Source organism: Babylonia areolata, chromosome 27 (assembly GCF_041734735.1).
Source record: "Babylonia areolata isolate BAREFJ2019XMU chromosome 27, ASM4173473v1, whole genome shotgun sequence".
NCBI classification, from domain to species: Eukaryota; Metazoa; Mollusca; class Gastropoda; order Neogastropoda; family Buccinidae; genus Babylonia; species Babylonia areolata.
The window spans coordinates 15141992-15161363 of NC_134902.1; the positions used below are offsets into that span (position 1 = coordinate 15141992).

The 19372-nt window shown below is 38.9% G+C and overlaps 1 protein-coding gene across 1 annotated transcript in view; it reads right to left on the minus strand.

Moving 5' to 3' along the window:
- Positions 1–3407: 3407 nt before the first annotated feature.
- Positions 3408–19372, minus strand: part of LOC143300942 (uncharacterized) — a 22273-nt gene continuing 6308 nt past the window's right edge. The window contains exons 5-10 of the mRNA XM_076614890.1: positions 18165–18221; positions 17001–17082; positions 15296–15420; positions 14553–14613; positions 12650–12748; positions 3408–11708 (exon numbers count right to left, since the gene is read on the minus strand). Coding sequence (XP_076471005.1) covers positions 11368–11708; positions 12650–12748; positions 14553–14613; positions 15296–15420; positions 17001–17082; positions 18165–18221 — 765 coding nt within the window. The 3' untranslated portion in view covers positions 3408–11367. The remainder of the gene's footprint in view (positions 11709–12649; positions 12749–14552; positions 14614–15295; positions 15421–17000; positions 17083–18164; positions 18222–19372) is intronic.

The window sequence follows — 19372 nt, forward strand, 5'->3', positions numbered from 1 at the left end:
GGGTGTGTTCGCGGTTTATGGAGCGGCGTGATAGAAAGGCCACTGTAACAGTGCACATGATGGTGCAAAACAAACAAACAAAAAAATAGAAAAAAAATTGAAGGGTGCTACCTATTATCATTTGTTATTAATGGTAGTTTGTGTTTTATTCACTGCACTGTGAAACACTGTGTAATTGAGGTCACTGGCACATTAATTTTGATTGCAGAAAGTTCAGCTTTGCTTTTTTGGTCTCCTTACAGATATTGGCTTAATTCTGAATGATCAAGAATAGACAGTGTGGCTGCATTATATCATTTTATTGAAAAATAAGAATGTAAAAAAAAAAAAAAAAGAGGAAAAAAAAAAGAATCCCAAGTGGATGTCATCTTATTTGAGTTGTGTGGGGGATATCACTTATATGCACTCAGTGACATCCTACAATTTTTGTTTTTTATGTATTTAGTCTTATCTAGTCAAATCTGTGCAGAAGAACTTGCACTTAGTTGAAATTTGTATGTGCAGTGTGTGTTTGTTGTATAGTTTTATCTTGAGTTTTTCTTCTTCTTGTTTTTTTAATGAAATGAAAAGGAGTTGAACATTTAACAAAAATGAATGTTCAGCGCTGCTGTCAAGGAATAATTCACTTGTTATTGAACTTTAAAAAAATATATAAAAGAAGTTACATTATATCTGAATATAAATATATATATATTTTTTATATTATATCCGAATATATAATTTTTTTATATAACAGAATGAGACCTGATTTATATATATATATATATATATATATATATATATATATATATATATATATATATATATCTTTCTTTAATGTCACAAAATGAAACATATTTTTTCAGCAAAATTAACTTAAATTTTTAGGGAAATAGATAAAAATTAAAAAAATTAAAAAACTATCGTTGAAATACTTTTGCTTTGCCTTTGGTTTATTATATATTCAGCAGATGTTGGTTTAGATGTATATGACTCCCTTTTTTTCTGTTTGTTAAATGTCTGCGATTTTATTCTCTGGCTATTGAATGATTGATCCCTAGTGATTGATGTTACATATTGAAGACTTATACGTCTTTCGTTTTATTGTTCTGATATGTGTTTGGTTTTATTGTTCTGGTATGATATGTATAAAATATTTTTGGTTTTATTCTTCTGGTATAATATGTCTGTGGTTTTATTGTTCTGATATAGTATATGTTTGGTTTCATTGTTCTGATAAAGTGTTTGTTTGGTTTTATTGTTCTGATAGTGTATGCTTTCTCTGTTCTGTTAGAAATGCACAGAAACATGTCTGATGATTATGGGGAAGAAAATGCAGTCAGAGAAAGAAAGACTGTTGTACTCATTCTCACTGACAGTCAGCTACGTAAAAAAAAAATTTAAAAAAAAATAAAAAAAAAAAACTTGTCGGGCAAGAGAATGTGAAAAGCTAAATTAAGTACCTTTCTTATATTACTGAAAGACGTTTGGTCAGATGAAGAACAATTTTCATTATCAGAAACCAGCTGGAAAGTGAATAAAGGAGAATAAGAAAACCCAGGTGACTGGTCAACGTTTTCCTCCTTGAGAGGACTGACCAGCTGACCTGTACAGAAGAGGAGAACACTAGACATTGACCGAGTTTAAAATGGAATGGAGAAAGAAAAGGGAGAAAACGTCAAAAACCCTGTTCAGCTTACTACTTCTGCTTCCTCTTCCTTGGAACTGTGTGAAGAGTCATTGGGGCGCCGCACAGAACAACTGTTCACCCGATTCCTCACAGCCTTGGTCTGTGCGAATGGTTTTCTTGTCCATTCTGCAGTGTCTGTCTGTCCATCATTTTTTTTTTTCTGTCTTCCCCTCTGTCTTTGTCCCTCAACAGTAATGTGGAGGTATGTTTTAGCAAGGCCATACCAATGTAGTTTTCTTTTCTCTTTTTTTGTTTTTTCAAACTGATGTCAGATCATCATCTTATCATTATGGCTTGTTTCTATGTGCTTCAGAAGGGAGTAACCATATATATATATATATATATTATGTTTTATGCACTTGAGCAGTGACATCTGGCCCCTAGGCGGTAACTGTGTAGAAAAGTGGACACAGACATGAAAGAGCTGTCCAGTACCAGGGAGCCACCTCATATATATGAGAGAAAGTTCACAGGAAGAGAAATTTGCCACAGTACTTCAGGAAAAAGTGCAGGGAGGAAAGCTGAACGGATAGGAAGAGAGTTTATCATCAAAGAAATTTCACAGTAAGAGAAATTTGCTGCAGTATGGTACTACCAGTAAGTGCAGGAAGGGAAACTTTTGGGTGGGGAAAGGGTGGATCAGTCGAGGGAGCCTTGATAGAGTTGAATGATGTCGGTGAGAATTAGTACAATAAACTGTACTTTCCCCTGCCCTATGTCTATATTTGGCAGTGTGCCGAGTTGTATTTCCCTGTCCTTTAAAGAAAATTACATTCTGCAATCAGTTTGAGTTCCTACCTTTTTTGTGGTTATAAATAAAGAATCAGTCAAGGGAGCCTTGATAGAGTTGAGTGATGTCGGTGAGAATTAGTACAATAAACTGTACTTTCCCCTGCCCTATGTCTATATTTGGCAGTGTGCCGAGTTGTATTTCCCTGTCCTTTAAAGAAAATTAAGTTTTCCAGTCAATTTGAGTTGCTACCTTTTTTTGTGGTTGTAAATAAAGATGCTTTTTTCTGTTCCACTTCCTTTGGGGGAGCTTATTTCATATCGTGACTGTTTGCTTTTTTTTTAATTTTTTTTTTTTTACTTGTATACTACTAATCGTCACAAATAATAATGAACACGTTTTTCGCGCTTTTTTTTCTCAGACTGACCTCAAAGCACTTTGCATGTACACAAAATTGTAAATGATCCCCCCAAAAAATAATAATCCCCACATTTGGTGCAAACATGGCACGGCTCAACCACATGCACACTCACGCACAAAATACACACTTAACATTCACACATACATAAAATATTCAAAGCATGGATGAAAAGCAGATGGAACTGTGAAAGACAAAGAGATCAGTTCTGTCTAAACTGAAAGGTCTTCAGAGAAGATTTAAAAGGGGGCTGTGGAAGAGTGTCTAACCTTTAACGAAAGGATTTCACAGATGGTTGGAACCTGAAAGGACAGTGTACGCTGTCTGAATAATTTTATTCTGAGACGAATATATTCAGCCAGCACCATGCTAGTAGACAGACAGTGACTGAGGAGTTTTTAGTGGAAAGGGTTGTTTACCTGGAGAGATTCTAGTGGAAGAACATTAACTGAAGAGATTTTAGTGGATGGATATTAACCTGGAGATTTTAGTGAAGGATATTAACCTGAAGAGATTTTAGTGGAAGGAAACCAAAGCACAACAACACTGTCCAGTCATGGCAACCACATAAAAGTAACACATCATCAAGCTGACTTTACAAATATTTATTAGTAATGGTTATAATAATACAAATCAACAAGCAGACGTAAATCCAATACATTGCTATTAAATTAGATCTCTGATCTGGAATCGCTGACTGGTGGTTTGTTCATGTTTATAATAGTCGTATATCACTTTATTAAATAAGGTCTGCACCCACCATGGGCACAATCAAACACAAGCTGAAAAAACAATGTACAGGATGTACTGATGTGAAACCATATCATGAATCATGTCAGTGAACTGATAATAATGTTAATTAATGAAGCTGTATGACAAGCCATGTTAGTTATATCAGGCATCTCTCTGCAGTAATGTCCGCATGCAGTCAGTCAACAGTGCAAGAACATGTTTGCAAGCACACACACACACACACTCATACAACCAGCTCTTCCCCTGTCTTCTGATGTATGCTTTTACCACCAGCTTGTGCACACACTCACACACTGATGATGACAGCTAGTTATGTCAGAAGATTGTGGGGAAGGTTGCATGATGCACTATGGTCCTAGTAGCTGAACACTGCTGATGCTTGGGTGCAGGCCCTGGAACACTTAGTGCAGACACAGGTTTGAACTGGAGAGGATGGGAGGGGTTATGGGTGTGGTGGCTGAATGGTTCGAGTTGGATTCCCAGCAGTTTCCTGTGTTCGTTCGTCAGTTTCGACACACCTGTTGGGCTTAAGGTGGAGCTTTTTCTGATGTCTCAGGACAACATTATATGCAGACCTATTCTTGTGTGTACACATGCAGAAAATCAAATTCACATGTTAAAGATCTTGTAAGTCATGTCAGCGTTTGGTGGCTTATGGAAACGAGATGCCAAGCATGCACACCCCTGAAAACGGAGTATAGCTGCCTACATGGCAGAGTAAAAAGGTCATGCACATAAAAGCCCACTTGTACAATGAAGCAAACGATGGAGTTGCAGGCCATGAATGCACAAGAAGAACTGGAGGTGCCTGCACTTTTCCAGCATCTTCACTTTCCCTCCCCTGCCTGCTTCAAACCTGGTCATGGCCATCCATGTTGTTCAGCACAAACTGTGTTTTCTACCAACTGCTCCCAACTGGGTCAGTGTCAGCAATGGACAATTGGTGCCTCAGCTGGTGGCAAAGACCTCAGACTAGTCGCCACTGGAGAGAAACCTTAGACTAGTCGCCACTGGAGAGAAGTCACCACTGGAGAGAAACCTTGTCGACACACAATGTGGTGACATCAACAAACTGGCGGCGGACCATGGACTATGGAGCGCCTGGATTGCCTCTTGCATCGAACGGCGCAGGAACATCCAAGTCTAAAGTAAGCTTCAGCTGGTTGTTGAATCACGTCTAGGGGACTCCTCTGGTTCTTTCATCCTGACACAGCTCACTGCAGAGCACTGACTTTGGCGTCCTTGTGTCGTCCCAAGCATGGGACACGACAGCTGTTTGGGTATCTAGAGGGCCTCAGTGCGAAGGGAGACTGGATTTCTTTTTATGTTAATGATGTAATCCTGCCATTTGGTGCCCATGATGGAGTGGCTGGCAGTGTCGGTGAAAGCACTCCTGTGAACAGGTCTGTTTCATGCACAGCACCCAAGCCTTGGATCCACACACATACGCACGCATGCATTACATCTACACACACACACATACAGTCCATACACAAACTTAACAAATACAGCAACTGACAGAAAAGCAATCAAATTTACATCTGGCATATGTGAACAGATCAAAGGGAATAAAAAATCTAAAACTGGAAACTCAGTAGGACTGAAATCAGAATGATGACATGTTTGTAATAATGGTGAAAAACAACTTCAGGACTACATAACATTCCATAGCACACATGAAGTTTATTTGCTCTGCATAAGGAAATGGGTGTAAATCTTTCCATGTCTAACCATCTCATGCCCTTTCAGAAAATGCACGCGCACCCACACACACGCGTACACATGCATGCATGCACACCCACTCTGCACACAAACCCCACATGCACAGCTGACACTGTTCAGAACTGAAACAGGATGTCTTCCAATCATTTAAACCTGACAAAGAATCATTCTGTCCTTCACATCACTCCATTCACCCTGATTATGAAAAAGGAAGTATATTTTCAGAGTTTTTAAAAAGACATAAAAAGTATGAACATTTAAAAAACAAAATGCATATGACAATAGGAAGAACATGAGATCACTAGTTATTCGTGATATTATTTTGCAAGAACATGTAAAAAACTAAGAAAGTGCTGTGTGCCATCCAGTTTCTATCAGTTCTGGCAACTACTTGTGCCATCAGTGGTTACATCCTAATTAAATGGAATTGAAAGTAAGGAAACTAACAATTCACAAGAACACTTATCGACATTCTGTCTTAAATCTAAAGCTCAAGTCCTTAAGACGAAGGAAGCTTTTCAATCAGTCCTGTGTTACCCATGTAACCGGCATAGAAGATTTCTTCTCTTTTTGGGAAAAAAATAGCCCGGGCCCCTTCCATATCTGGTTAAGATCCACTCCAAAAAATAGACAGCAACTGAGTGCTGAAAATGTTCTCAATAATTGCATGTTCATTTCCATGTGCGTGTACATGCATGCAAACACACACACACACACACTCTCTTTCTCACATGCACACACGCGCACATGCACATACACACGGCTACATTGCACTGTATTTCAAAACATTCACATCAAACATCACAGTGGTAAAGGTATGCCAACAATTTTCTTCATTGGCACCCTTCCTCCTCCCCCAATCCCACCCAGAAAGGATCAACAATCTCAATCAGAGATAAACTCTTTCAAAACAGAACAACGCACACAAAACAAAAGCACTACAAAAATAGGTGGTAAATGGTTTACATGGCGAAGAAACCCTTACGAGTTTCTGGATATGTGAAAAAAACGGACGTGCTTGAAAAAAAAAAAAATTCTATAGCAATTATTTGCCAATTTTACCTCATTCCTCTCTTCCCACTCTTCAGACGATGGTGCACAGATTCAAACGAGTCAGTGACTTCACATTGAAATAAATCAAATCTGAGAAATCAAGCTGCATGCTTTATGTGTTCCAGCTGAAGATGATTTTTTTCTTTTCTTTTTTTTAACATGGTTGCAACTATACACATCAAACAATCCTAAAAGGTCACCTGCACACATTTCAATATTTCGATATCAGCATTGTGTCAAACATCTCTGACATTATACAGACAACATAGCCAGAGCCGAGTTCCAGCTCATTTTCAAACAAGACACAGAAAAAACAGAGGTAAAAAGGCTGCCACCAATACAGAAAATTGATCAATGGTCACTTCTCAGCAACACCTACATTACTGCTTTCCATATCTTTTTTTCAGAAGCTACCTTATTCACGTTTTATATCTCATGAAAAAATGTAACAAGTGAACAACAAATCATCAGTGATACAGTTTACCACGTAAAAGCGTTTGCTTCCAGTTCCAAATGGATCTGTTCTTTACATGATTTTGAATTTTTCATTCTATGATTATATTCCTTTTCAGGATGTTAAGCATTCTATAGCTATGCTCAATAAAAATTGAAAAACTTAAATCATTAAAATCATGAACAGGAAATGTGATAATAAATAATCAAAGTGAGCAAAACATATTTTAGAAAGCAAGATAAAAATGTACATAAATCTAAAGGCCATTTCTTCTTCTTTTTGTTTTTTTTGTGTGTTTTTTTGTTTTTGTACCTTTTGGCAGTAGTGAACTGCATTCTCTATATTATTCAATGTAGTTTCCCACACAGACTTTCAGTTTCAGGCACACGAGTCATTAACATTTTTTTTTTTTTTTTGGTCTAAAACCCCCCCCAGCAAATAAGCCATTTATAAGCATGATCCAACACCAGAATCAGTTTCAGAATGAGGTTAAGAAATGGCATTGTCTGCTGTTATATACAGTCAAAATAATACTCATAAAATTAAAACAATTGAACATGAAGCTTACAAAGTAACAAACTTAAGAAGACTACCCTTTATTTTTGCCCACAAAGAGCTAAACTGCTGGATTTTTAAAATATCATATATTTCCACTTTTAAAATCTATACACACAGAAAACCTCACACACAAACTGTGGAAATGTGTCCATCACGTTTTGAAAGGAATCACAAAAAAAAAGGAAAATGAGATCATTCAAGAAACAAAACTGACGTGTTATGGAATAGAATTAAAAAACTGGATTGAAACTATTTTCTGAAGAGTTCAAATGACATTAACTAGATAATGAAATTACCACTGGACTAAACTGCTTTCCATTCTTACAGAAATTTGAAGTCTGAACGGTGGTAACCTCAGTTTCTCCCAAAGGAAAAAGGAGGCCATACTGGTTGGTGACAGTTCAATGCTCGACTTTCATCAGAGACTGATATAAACTTAGTTTCCCTGACAAAAGTGACAGCTGTATGACCAATGGTTTCTCCACTGCAATTTAGAGCTTAGTCTTTTGTGAAGGAGAATGACTCTCAAACTAGGAGGCAAGATCGCACTGGCTCTTAGTGCTGCAGCCTTGGGGGCTTGCTGGCCTTTGGGAACCATCCCAACGCCGACTGTCCTAAAGCCCTGTTGGCCAAGATAGAGGGGATTCAGCTTGGGCAAGACAATCTGTACATTATCAAATTCTATCCCAGATACTCAGGACAGCAGTTGTCTTCCACTGCTCCTCTGATGGTCATAGACAGACAAAACTGTCATACACAGCTTCTGGCTGGTGAATCATGACAATCACTTGTACCTCATTCACACCTTTCGTCCTCCCCACTGTTCACGCGGTGCACACACACACACTGTACTCTCCAACCCCTATTTTGCTACAGTATCACACCCTCTTTGTCAGCACTCTCTGCTTCTTATTCTCAGGTTTTCCACTCCAGCAGAAAACAAAAACCAGAAAAACAACAGATTGTTTAAAGTTTGAACTGATTCCATAAAAATCAGTCAGTAAAAAAAAAAACGAGAAAAAAACCCCCCAAAACAACAGTCCCAGCAGTATTTCATCACCCTGGTGGAAGTTCCCACAAATTCTGCAGCAGGCAATACATTACACACTGACTCTTCTTCTTTCTCCCACAACTGCTTCAGTGCTCTAAATGGTGGATTAAATAAGATGTTTTCAAAGGCAGTGGAAATATACAGCTGGGGATGGGGAGGGAACAGGTAAAATGGGAGAAAGGAGAGATGCCTGGAGAGGTATTCTTTCTTTCCAACAGCTTCCCTGGGAAACGCACCACAACCTGAAGAGATGCATCATGTGAGGAATCCCTGATTCATCGTCTTCTCTTCTTGATAAGACAAACTCTGAACAACCACTGCAGAGCTCTTCATCATGATGTGCAAGGTGAACGTGTTCACTGTCAAAGTCAATATTCACTTACAGAGTCACACCATTTTTGTTATTTTGACTGAACCTCCTTTCTTCTTCGAAGAATGACATGAAATACAGGGACAACATTTGGGTTCACTTGCAGACTGCCGCAATTCACTGAATAAATGAATGTTTACTGCTGAAGCGCTTCGAAGTGTCCATGCTCTCTACATGTATGCACAGCACTATCTATACACTATGTACAACACACACACAAACACAGAAGACAGACCAAGCCACTGCTTTGGCCCAATCTTACCCTAACACACACACACACACACACATACACCACAAACACTCACATTAAACAAGGTGCTCAGGCCTCTAAAAGGAACTCTGTAAAATCAAGAATCCTAAAAAGTATAACCGTATTCCATTAAAAAAGAGATGCCTTTTCTCTTCCATTCAGTGGCTCTGTGAACATGAACTGAAGACTGGAACACAGTCCAAAGAGAACGGGGAAGTTCACACTCACACAACAGTTACACCAACACAGGGTGAGGTGTGGTGACGACGGCTGACTGCTGACAGCTGTGGCACTGCACCGGCAGCAAACACAGTTAACTGGCCACAGTGTCTGCACTGCCCATAGGTCAACATCCTCATCTGGCTCTGTACGTCAATAAAATGACAGCTCCAGCAGTGACAACACTGGACCTCCTACAACACCCACTCCTTCAGTCAATGCAAAAGAATTTCAGACTTCACAATCATCCCCCCCCCCCACACCCCCAATCCCACCAAACAAAATATAAACATGGCTGCCTAAATAGTGGGGTAAAACTAGGTCACACACATAAAATCAAGCCCACTCATTCTCTACACAAAACGAACACAGGCATGACAAGAGTTGCAGCCCATGAACACAGGAAAAGTTCTCAGCCAATCAGCTTATCCCAACCATACGGCTGTGACTCCTGAAGCAAAATCACGGGGTGTCCCCAAGCCAGGGCTCTGTCATCTTGTTGGAAACTGTTCCAGTTTCAAGGAGGTGCCAAACAACATCAAAATCTGATAAACGATCTCGCCCAAAGCAACACAGACAGTGCGCACCCTCGCTGCCCGCCCCTCAAATACACACAGCAACAACAGCACATCGCCCTGATCACAAGGAACAACATCTTAGCCAGGCATTACCATTGCTAGACTGGGAATCCCCCAGTGTTTTACACCCCCCCCCCCCCCTGACCCTCCCCCTACTCGATTCCTCGCTGTTCCAAAAGAAGGTTAACAAGGTGCCGTCTCCTCCGGCACAATCACAAGAACCTGATGGGAATGAGGTAGGAACTGACAACAGAATTAGACAAATCTCTTGTCTGCTTACGGCAAGTCTGACAAAAAAGAAAAACGAAAAAAAATATTGCAGGAAAAACCTCTAAAAAGACTCCCCAACAAAACAAAAATGTTTCTAAGCAGAAAGAAAAGCCAGCAATTATGACATAAATCATTAGCTATGGCTCTTATCAAACATTAACATCCTAAAAGTATAAAAAAAAAAAAAAAAGTGAATAAAACTCAATTAAAAAATTTTTTTCTTAAAAGCATGAGATAGTTTTCATATATCTGGAGTTCAAACTAAATTCATGTTCTCCACCATCTTTGAATGGAATTGAAACTGTCTTCAACATACAAGCTGTCTTTTTCCATTCTCCTTCAGGTATCGACTCAACCAAGTCACTGTTTCTGAGACACCTGCTCAGCAAAGACCGAAAACTAGTGCACAGAAACTACAGGCCATCTTTTGCTAAGAGGATAAAAACTAACACATGAGTCATGGAAACGAGAGTAAATAAGAACATAAAACTTTAAAATAGGTACCTATGCTTTAAAACAAAAGGAAAAAGTGCATCCTCTCTTGCTTCAAACTGAAATCATCACATAGTTGGGTGTGTTTTTTTTTAATGTAAAAAAGACATTAATTTACATCATCACTTACACACTGAAACGTTAAATCAGTCAGCTTCTTATTTACTCACTGATCAAATTCATAAATTGCTAGCATCTACTTTTCTTCATAAGTTCTGGTCTGCTCATTTGGCAAAAAAAAAAAGAGAGAAAAAAATGGAAGAAAAGAAAGGATGGCTGTAACATTTATCAGAAATTATGAACAACATTTTAATCAAAGTGTAATCAAGCACCGCTTTGGGAAGAAACTTTATGTGCAAGGCTCACTCTCCTCAAACTTTTCTCTCTATAAATAAGTTTCCCTTTTCTCGCAGATTTTTTTTAATTTTAATTTTTTTTTTTAATGAGATCCTTCACACAAGCCATATCTAGATATGATAATCCAATCACCCACCCACCACACTCATCCACTTATCATCGTCGCAGTCACTTTTCATCCCACACAAAAACAAAACAACACACACAAAACAGATCAAAATCTTGTTCACACACACACACGCACCGCTGAACAGTACGCACGAACCAACCAACCCCGTCCACAAGCACGAACAACTGAACAGTACAAATGAACACCACACACAACAAACAAACAAAACAAAATAAATCTACTCCCCCCCCCCCCCCCAAATCCACTCCCCACCCTCTCTGCACAACTTCCACAAGCCAGCATGGTTGTCTCCCCTATATCTTGGCCCCGCCCATGGCCCCCGTTAAATCCTCGTAGTCACTGTCCCAGTCGGGATCATAGTCCACGATGGCATGCGGGTCGGACAGACTCTGTGGCACCAGGACAGCTGCGGAAGAGGAGGAGGAGGAGGAACCGAAGCCGCGAGGGGTGGAGGTGGTGGTGGTGGTGGTGGCGGCGGTGTTGGAAGCATTGTTGGAGCGTCGCCGTGGCGACATGTTGGCGTCGGGCATGACGGAGCCGTAGGAGAAGGTGCAGTGGGAGTGGGAGGTCGGATCCATGGAGATGACCTCGTCGCCCATCTCCTCTCTGATGGTGTAGGGAGGAGGAGGTTCAGCTGCAATGCCGAGACCCCAAAAAATAGTGATGAGAATTACACACCATTATGTACTGATAACATGCGTTTCGCAACATCTCAGACACACAGCTGATTGTCTCTGAAACAGGGAAACAAATCATGAGAAGAAATACACACCATGAATCATTAGAAACATACATATCGCTACAGAAATATACACCAAGATTCAATCATATAATATATATCACAACAGAATTACACACCATGATTCATTAATCACATACAAACAACTGCTACATGAATACACACTGTGTTTTTTTTATTAATAACACACCGCTACAGAAGTGCACACCCTGATTCATTAATAACATACGTATCGTTACAAAAATACCATAATTCATTAATTATATATGCATACTGCTACAGAAATACACAACATGATTTGCTAATAATGTATATACATATCACAATACAAATACATACTAGGATTCATTGATACAACAGAGACACACCTTATCATCTCCAAAACCACCACAACAAAAGAATGAGAAGAAATACACACCTTTTAATTACAAATATATCGTTCTACATCAGAGCTACATCTGATTAACAATAAAACATGAAGAAGAAATAACTTTTTTCCCCCCATTTTTGCAAATGTATACAAGTTCTGTAAAAGTTCAGAACAGAAGTTTGTTTTACTTCATATTTCTCCTTTTCCAGATTTTCCTTTTCATAGGATGAAAAAAAAACAGGACGTAATTTACAACAACACCACCAACAAAAGCAGTAATAATAATAATAATATGAATATATAATAATAATAACAACAGCAACAATAATGATAGTACAAACCACGTTTAATAATAATAACAATAACAACAATGATAAGACAAACCACATTTAATAATAATAACAATAACAATAACGATAATACAAACAACACTTCAGAGAAGAAACAAGAGTACAGATGTACTCACAGTAGTGGTGAGGAAGAGAGCGGTGGTCGTACTTGTGCTGGCGGTACTGACGCACTTTCTCCTTCGCCACTTGCACATAGTGCTTCGTTGCACCAGAGCCTGCAAACCACACATATCATTTCCTCATGACAGTATCAGTCGTTGCATGTCTCTGAGTGCAGCATGTGCATACTGTGTGCGTGTGTGCATACGTGTGTGGGAACGTGTGTGTGTGTGTGTGTGTATGTGTGTGTGTGTGTGTAAATTCTTATTCCATCAGAAAGCGCATGAATACAGTGTGTGTGTGTGTGTGTGTGTGTGTGTGTGTGTGTGTGTTTGTGTGTGTGTGTAATTTGTGCTTGCATGCATTCTCGAAGATGTGTGTGAACATATATGCTAAAATTCTGTGTGTGTGTGTGTGTGTGTGCCTGTGTTTGTCTGTGTGCATTAATGTGTCTGTATAATCACAGATGTCAGTGCAACCATGCATGTATATGCCTTTGTATGGGTATGTTAGTTTTTTCGACTTGTACTGGATAACCTATCAGATAAATGTTATTGATATATGCATACAATGACACATTAGCCCATCACATGATAACAACAAGAAAGTGAAATCTCATTTCCCAATTAATTTTTGCCCCAAACACTAGTCATGATTTTTGGAAAACAAAAGAATCCTGATGAACCTTACAGCACTACAACCGTAACATGCACAGAACTTAAAACATTAAGAATTCAGGCACAATGAATTAACTGATCTCCTCTGCAGTCTAAAAAAAATATATATGCCAGTTTGCTAAATCTGCAACGATCAGTGCCCCTCCGATGTCTGACATGGTACCAGAATTACATCATGATGTAGGTGTGATTTTAAAAGTTATAAACTAAAACTAAGTTAAAAATTTGGTACGGGCATGCAGCACAAGTAAATTTTCTTTTAACAAGACTGGCTCAGTGATGCCACCATGTATGAAGCACACTGGATGAGCAATCCTCGACACATGCAATCAAAAATCATATCATCATTCCCATTCATAATAATAATAATAACAAAGGTTTTTATAAAGTGCATAGATAAAGTACTTTCACACCACACATTCATAAACATATACATATGTCTGATTCACAAGGATGAAAGACAAAAAAAAAACAAAAAAAACCCCATGTGAGCAGAAAGAGAAATTGACCAGAAAGAATACCCTTGCTAATTATTACCATGCTTGTGTAATATACAACTTGTCACAGGAAAATTGTCATGGTGATGATGTTGAAGAGAAAATATAACCTTCATTGCAAGGGGGAAAAAAAAAGAAAAGAAATTGACCAGAAAGAGGGGAAGGGATTGGATAAAAAGGAAATACTTTTTTCATGAGGATAAAATGATGGAGTACTATGCTTGGTCAGGATCACAAAGAAAACCTGTTTCTACCAATTTTCATTTTAGTCCAGCACTTTCGTCATATTCAATTATATTGTAGGGTGCAGAATCTGCAGAAGAAACCTATCGGTTCAACGGAGAGGAAGGCGGTTACAGCAACGCACTGTGGAGTGCAGAGAGCAAGATGAGACACCGAAAGGATATCTTGGTCATCCATTGCATCCGTGCTCATCCTCCAGTCGTCTCGACTTAGTCTTGCCACTGGAAATTGGTGAACCCGGACGAGAGAGTGAGGTCGACGTTGCGCAACTCCTCTTCACTTTAAACAAACTCATCGCGCAAGTCATCAGTCATCCTAAATGACCTTTCATCCTTCACCCTCCCCCAGCTGGATGATAACGATGGTCATCATCGATCTCAATGGACACACACCACCACCACCACCACCACCAGGGTGCTAAAACAAACACGGTCAGTTAACTGCTGTTCTGTAACTTGAGGAGTGAGGGCGCAAGTGTATACACGAGTGCGCATTCCCCTTACCTGTGTACTTGATGTCTTCCAAGTCTTGGGTGTGAACGTCAGGCAAGAACAGAGCAATTTGCTGCACAGAACACGACACAACACTTCAGCCACTTCCTTTCTTTTTCCTTCCTTCTTTGTACTTATCATTATTTCTGACCCATACTCTCTTTTCTAAGATCTCACCCAAAGAATATTAACATTACATCCCAAACATGTTCTCTCTAACTGTCACATTAGTGATTTAAAAAAAAATTTCCCATCGAAGTGATTGTTTCAAATTTCCTCCTTTTCCCATGTTTTTAAGACCATGCTGAATTTATACATTATAATAATGTAAACAAAACTGAGAGAGAAAGGATAAATACAGACAGATGCAGAGTAAATGAAACAGACTAACAGACAGAATGAGACAACTCAAAACATTTTTATTTAAGGATTATGATTTCTGGCATGGCTTAAAGAGAAAAGGAAACATAGTTAAAAGAGAAAAACAAGGTAAAAGGATTCTTTCTGTCTAAATTACAAGTAATTACATTTAATATCAAACACACTGTCTGTGTCTGTGTTAAGACCAGGACAGACAAAAAAGAAACTACAAGACTAGTTACTTCCCTTCTTTCAATTACCACCCTTCTGTTAAAGAAAAACAATTCTTGCTTGCGTATAAAACTGAAGAGAGATTCGGAGTTCCCCAACAATATATACACACAGAAAAGTGCAAAGATATATTTTTTTTATGCAAAGATTTCCTGCTAGCTCACCTTCTGTGCCTCAAAGATGACGGAACACTTCTTGGCGAATTCAATGTACGCTTCCGACACCTTCAGCAGTCCGCCTTTCATGCGGATCAGTTTGACCGCTTCATTCTCCCGAACCTTGTCAGCGACTGTGAATATCATCAACAACATATAAATTCGACTCTGAATATCATCAACAACATATAAATTCAACATGTCTTGAGAAGTTAAAATTTGACCTTAAGGGCTTACTGCCAACAGGTTGTTAAACTCAACTCTACCCCTAGAAGTTAAAAATAAAAATACATTAAAAGAGTTCTCTGCAGCATCTTCAAAGAGTCTTTGACTGAGATTTTGTCACCTGCGTATAATTTTATATGTATGGTTCTTGTACATATTGCATTCATGTATATATATGCTATGCTCAGTTTCCAGACAACTTAAAGCCAACACTGTATCTATTCAACATTTTCAATTCTTTGCGTGTGAGTGTGTGACTCCAGGATCCATTTACCCTTATATGACAGAATGCTGCCACCTGAAGGAACATCTGACTGCCCAATTAATTTCACTGGCCAAAAATTCTACTGTCATCATCTCTGAGATGTCGCTACTTCTCTATTCTCAGCCATGGTTCCAGCTCTTCAAACCAAAGACAGTTGATTTCAGTGAAAAGTGGAAAATAAATTACACCTAAATGCTTCAAATACTTTTTAATTACTGTCTTTAAAACTGAAACACATAATTTCTCCAGCAATATTTTAGTAAACCATTCATCATTTGACTGTCCCATCCTCACAATTCACTATAAAACAGAGGGTGGATTTCACCACAAAATAAGTGATATTCAAGGTGTTTCATAAGATACAGAGCAATTTGTAACATTGCTGAAGTTATAACCATTCTAGAGACTAAAAAACGTGGTTTTTTGTTCGTTTTTATTTTTATTGACTGGTAATATGACAAATGCCTCATCCACCCCAACCCCCACCACCAGTTTCTTTTTTCCTATCAACCCTCCACCTGAAGGCTGCAACAGCCCAGTGGTTAAAGCACTGGACTTAAACGGGCCTGGGGTCGAATTCCGGTCACGGCGCCTGGTGGGTAAAGGGTGGAGATTTTCTTATCTCCCAAACCAACAGATGTGCAGACTGTACAGTGTCTGAACCCCTTTCCTATGTATATGCATGCAGAAGATAAAATACACATGTTAAAGATCCTGTAATTCATGTCAGCATTCTGTGGGTTATGGAAACAACAACATACCCAGCATGCAACCCCCTGAAAACTGAGTATGACTGCCTACTTGGCGGGGTTAAAACTGCTCATATATATACCAGGGAATGTGGAAGGTGCAGCCCAGAAAAACAGAAGAACCCTCCACCCACTCCCCACACCCTCAATGTGTGTGTGTGTGTGTGTGTGCGCGCGTGCATGCATGCATGCTAAATTGAATGAATGCATGTGTCTGTATCACCTTGTAGTGAACGGACTATAACCCAATGAGAAGAAAAGAAAAAATGGATAAAAGATTTTTTTTTTTTTTTCAATTCACAAGCTGCACAACAACAGTGATTTCTCAAACAATCCAAGGGTGCTTCCCTTCCTGCCTTGTGCCTCCATAACATTAATTCTCTCACCCTTACACTGATTCACGTCTCTAACAGGGAAAGAAATTATATGCTCCAAGAAGAAGAAGGAGGAAAAAAAAAGAGAAACGCTGCTTTACCTTCCACCTGGGCCAGGTCTTTGGCTCTCTCTGCCTGGGCCAGTCGGTTCTCCAGTACCTGAAGCTCTGCCTCAGATGCCTTCTGCAGGGCACAACACAAGCGTGGGGACAGGTCTTTAGTTACAGTTTTCCATACTTGTCTGTTGTTTGCATTTTACTCGAGTACAGGTTCACTGATCACACCATTAGCTTTGGCATGTTGCTGCTCTGTTGCGTGTGCAATGTCTGTACTTGTCTTGAGAATACAATCATGTTTACATTTTTTGTTGGTTCCTTTCATGATCTTAAATATGTTTCATTTCCATAATATTGTTCCATTACTTTAACTTAATATCAGCAAAAAAACACTCAAGTCTAATAAACACTTACTGCTATAAAAGCAACCAGAAACCAATGGGGAGATTTTCAAACACTTCTGCGTTGCTGTCAGCAGGTTAGATTTATGTTAACAAACAAACTAATGCATACAGATTTTTTTTTTTAATTCAGTGGACTAAACTACAGGATTTACAAGCTGTTTGCTAAACAGTTTAGCAATATTACGAATTTCATACTAAACTAAAATAACACGGACACATGGTTACAAAACAAGTATGCAAAATATTCAGTTGTGATCTTTACCTAAAGATTTTTTTTTCTCTGAATTTCTGACAAGTACTGTACTGAACAACAACTGGCTGATGTGTTCCTTAACTCTTTCACAGCCAAAGGTGACCTCCATCAACTAGACAGTGCACTGCCAAAGGTAACTTTTAGCATACATCCAGGTTCATGTTAAAAGGACCATTTTTCACATGGTAATAAAGCTTGACAGCTGCAGCAAGTTTCCTGCCAATAGAACAATGACTAACCTTTGCCCCCTGACCCAGTTTGATGTGAACAAGTCCATTATGTTGTTTTGACATGAACCGTAGCCTGTGAATGAGGGCATCCTATCTAAAATATTTGGTGCTGGGGAGTGTTTTTCACATAGAAAAGACTTTAGATTTTATCGTTCAGTTAAAAAAAAGTTGCTAAAGGTGAAACGTCTATGAAGTGAAGCAATGAATATAGAAATCAGAGTGAAAACACAGTCAAAACTGCTGTCATTCTGATCATTAAGGAAAACAAAATGAAGTGATGATGGTGATAAGATGAAGAAAGCAAACACTGAGCAGTGATCACCTTGAAAGCCTTCTTCAGCTCTTTGCGGATCCTCATCTCCCTCTGCTCACACACCGCCTGCACAACACCACACACATGTAAACCACTCATCATGGGCACTGTTTCCTTATTTCTTTTTTTTTTAACTTTTTTTTCAGTTTTCAAAAAAACATGTATACAATACAGAGAATAGTATGAAACAAACTAAAAACGAACAGTAGCATCTTCCACTACAGAAAGCGAGATAAAACAAAACAAAACAAAACAGACTAAACAAGGCAAAACAAATCTGTAACAACAACAACAACAAAAAAACAAACAAAAAAAAAAAAAAAAAAAGGAAGATTTGTCCAATTATTCAATGTTTACACATTAATGATTGTAGTAATCATGATGATTTAAGATGACATTAATAATAAATAGCCTGGACCAGTTGTAACATAGCAACAGCATCAATTGTGTCAACTATTACAGTAATGGTATCTAGGGTAAGGCGAAAGCGAGTGGTGGCATTATAATATCATAATCATAAGGAGCATGAGTAAACCACTTCTGCATTATTGGAAAAGAAAGCTTGTTTTTTTGGGTTTTTTTTAATGTACAGAAACCTGCCCAAAAATCTTAACCTGTCTCGAGTTTTGGATACGATCATGAATACTGTCTGACAAACATGATCCAAGAATTGCCATTAATGGATGCTACCCTACTTTCCATTGTGAATTTTATCAATATTTTCCAACGCTAACACATGTCATCTATTTCTTGGCCATTTATAAAAACATCTGTACCTGGCTTCAGTGGGGCTCCATGATGTTTCACAAAGCCAACAAGACAAAGAAAATTTTCTTCCTAAAATTATGTTTATCTAACATACCGTGATGCAATAGTGCAGACTCCGGCAGGGGTCTGACATTCCTGTCCTGTGCAAACAACTATCCGCCTATGCAGAGAAAACGAAAAGTAGCTACGGCCGATAACCTCCCGGAAGTGGGTAACCTCCCTGTCTTTTAACCACAAAGATTTTCCATGGTGTGCAACAGGCCAAATGGTCAAAGCATTGGACTTTCAATCTTCGAGTCCAGGATTCAATCCTGGTACTGGTGCCGGCTGGGTGGTGGGTTGGGGGTGAGGATTGGGTGTGTGTGTGTGTGGGTTCTGACCTATGAGGTCAATTTGTGCAGACCTCCTGGTGCCTTCATCCCATCTGTGTGTATGCACAAGTGGAAGGC